At 35.6% G+C, this 1,745-nt stretch overlaps 1 protein-coding gene across 2 annotated transcripts in view; it reads right to left on the bottom strand.

Moving 5' to 3' along the window:
* Nucleotides 637-1,745, bottom strand: part of LOC109833456 — a 5,310-nt gene continuing 4,201 nt past the window's right edge. The window contains exons 5-6 of one of the 2 annotated variants that reach the window (XM_020401129.1): nt 1,061-1,184; nt 637-959 (exon numbers count right to left, since the gene is read on the bottom strand). In XM_020401129.1, the coding sequence (XP_020256718.1) occupies nt 1,071-1,184 (114 nt within the window). In that variant the 3' untranslated portion in view covers nt 637-959; nt 1,061-1,070. Of the gene's footprint in view, nt 1,185-1,745 lie in introns of both variants that reach the window. The other variant, XM_020401128.1, reaches the window with a different exon arrangement.

The following is a 1,745-nucleotide window of genomic DNA, read 5'->3' as shown; positions in this document are numbered from 1 at the left end:
CCCAGCAAACTCGCTTTCACCGTTAGAGCGATAGTCAAGATGGTGACTTTATTACCCTGCAATATTGTTAGCTAATCACTTTTTTCTTTCTTAACTTGGGTTAATGGCAAATAGACTCCCCGTAGTATCACCCAATTGCAAACAACCACCATATAATTCTATGATTAGAGATCCTATTAGAACCCCCACCGTGTTGGGGTTCTCTCAACCATAAATGGGGCTGGGAAATACCCAAAATGCCCCTTGTTTATCATCTTACAGGCTGAGAACCCTTGTATTAACTCGAGTGTAATTACTCACCCTAAGTGAATTTTTTTCGATTGTTTTACGAGTAAGAAAAAAATACCAATTGAGAGTCTCTCTTTACCAATAGAACTACAAGGGTATATCCGCTTCCTCAGAACATTTTTGATTGTTTGAAAGAGTCAAAAAGTTCACTCAGAAAAGTACGGGGGGTTTGTCTGCAATTGGGCGATGCTACAAGGATCAAATAACGAAACTAGATGGATAATGAAGACCAAAATTTTAGCCTGAGCGAAGGAAAGAAATGCACGTTTGACGAGTCTTCAGTAGTTCACTATAATAACGCAGTACTCGTAAAGGTTTGCAAGTAAAATCTTCCACAAGCCAAGAGCGTCTTAGAAACTCTACAACTATGTTACGTAGCACTTGTTCCTTCAAAAATGTATTCATACAGCAATGCTGATGTAACAACAAACAGCAGTTGGGATCACATGTTTTTGATTCCAACCGCTTTCAATTATATGCAGTAATCTTTCTCGTCTAAAAGCCTAAATAGTACGCATGGTTCAAAAAATTGTTGCCAGCCATAATTTTTAACACCGCCTTCTTATGATCCTCTGACAAGTTCATTGCCTTGCCATAAAACACTCAAGAGTCACTAAATCGTGATGAGAGACCACATTATCACCCAATCGAATTGCCTGACTGTGACCTGGCTGCTCGAAATACCGGTGAAATTTCAGCTTTTGAGCTCTCCAATGAGCATGTAGCAAGTAGGTGGGTAAACAAAGGATAGCTTAAATGTTTCTAATGTTACCACGTAATCGTTAAAAGGATGGAGCTTTTACACACTGCTTGGCTTCTGATAATAGACTGTGTTTGGATGGCTTTAATCCTTGTTGATACCAGCGATTGATGAGATAGCTCTCTAACTTCCTCACCTGAAATAGTAACATAATATAAAAATTCAAACAGGGTTCAGTATCAATAAATATATGAGAAGGATGAGCATGTGAAATCTATATACTATATAAAAAAAACATGTGGGGGTAATCCAAAATTTGGACGAGTGGTGGACATAGTCTCATTTTCAACTGTACTTAGAAAGGCAAAAAGGTAATTTAACATGAGACANCCCTTTCTCTGTTTTTTGTTTTCTAGAATGTTCCGTATATGATACAAATATATTGTCTTTTTGTTTTCTCTTTCTCCCTTTTTGGTTTTCTAGAATGTTCTATACCATATTCCATGAACATAGGATATGAGCCCATATCGTTACATATCCATTATATTTTAGATTCTAAAAGGAATATAAATTAAAATTATAGGTTCCTTTTAGCCAAAAAAAAAAGTATAGCAAAAGAAAAGCCAAAGAATATAAAAGTATAAAATAAATGTTTTTTGGAAATTATAAGTTTTGTGCATTAGGGACGTGCATTTTATTCTGCAACAAAAGAAAGAAAACATATACAAACAAAATATTTATATATGCTAAAAACCTT

The sequence above is a fragment of the Asparagus officinalis genome, chromosome 3, assembly GCF_001876935.1.
Source record: "Asparagus officinalis chromosome 3, Aspof.V1, whole genome shotgun sequence".
NCBI lineage: Eukaryota > Viridiplantae > Streptophyta > Magnoliopsida > Asparagales > Asparagaceae > Asparagus > Asparagus officinalis.
This window is presented reverse-complemented; position numbering and strand designations above follow the sequence as displayed.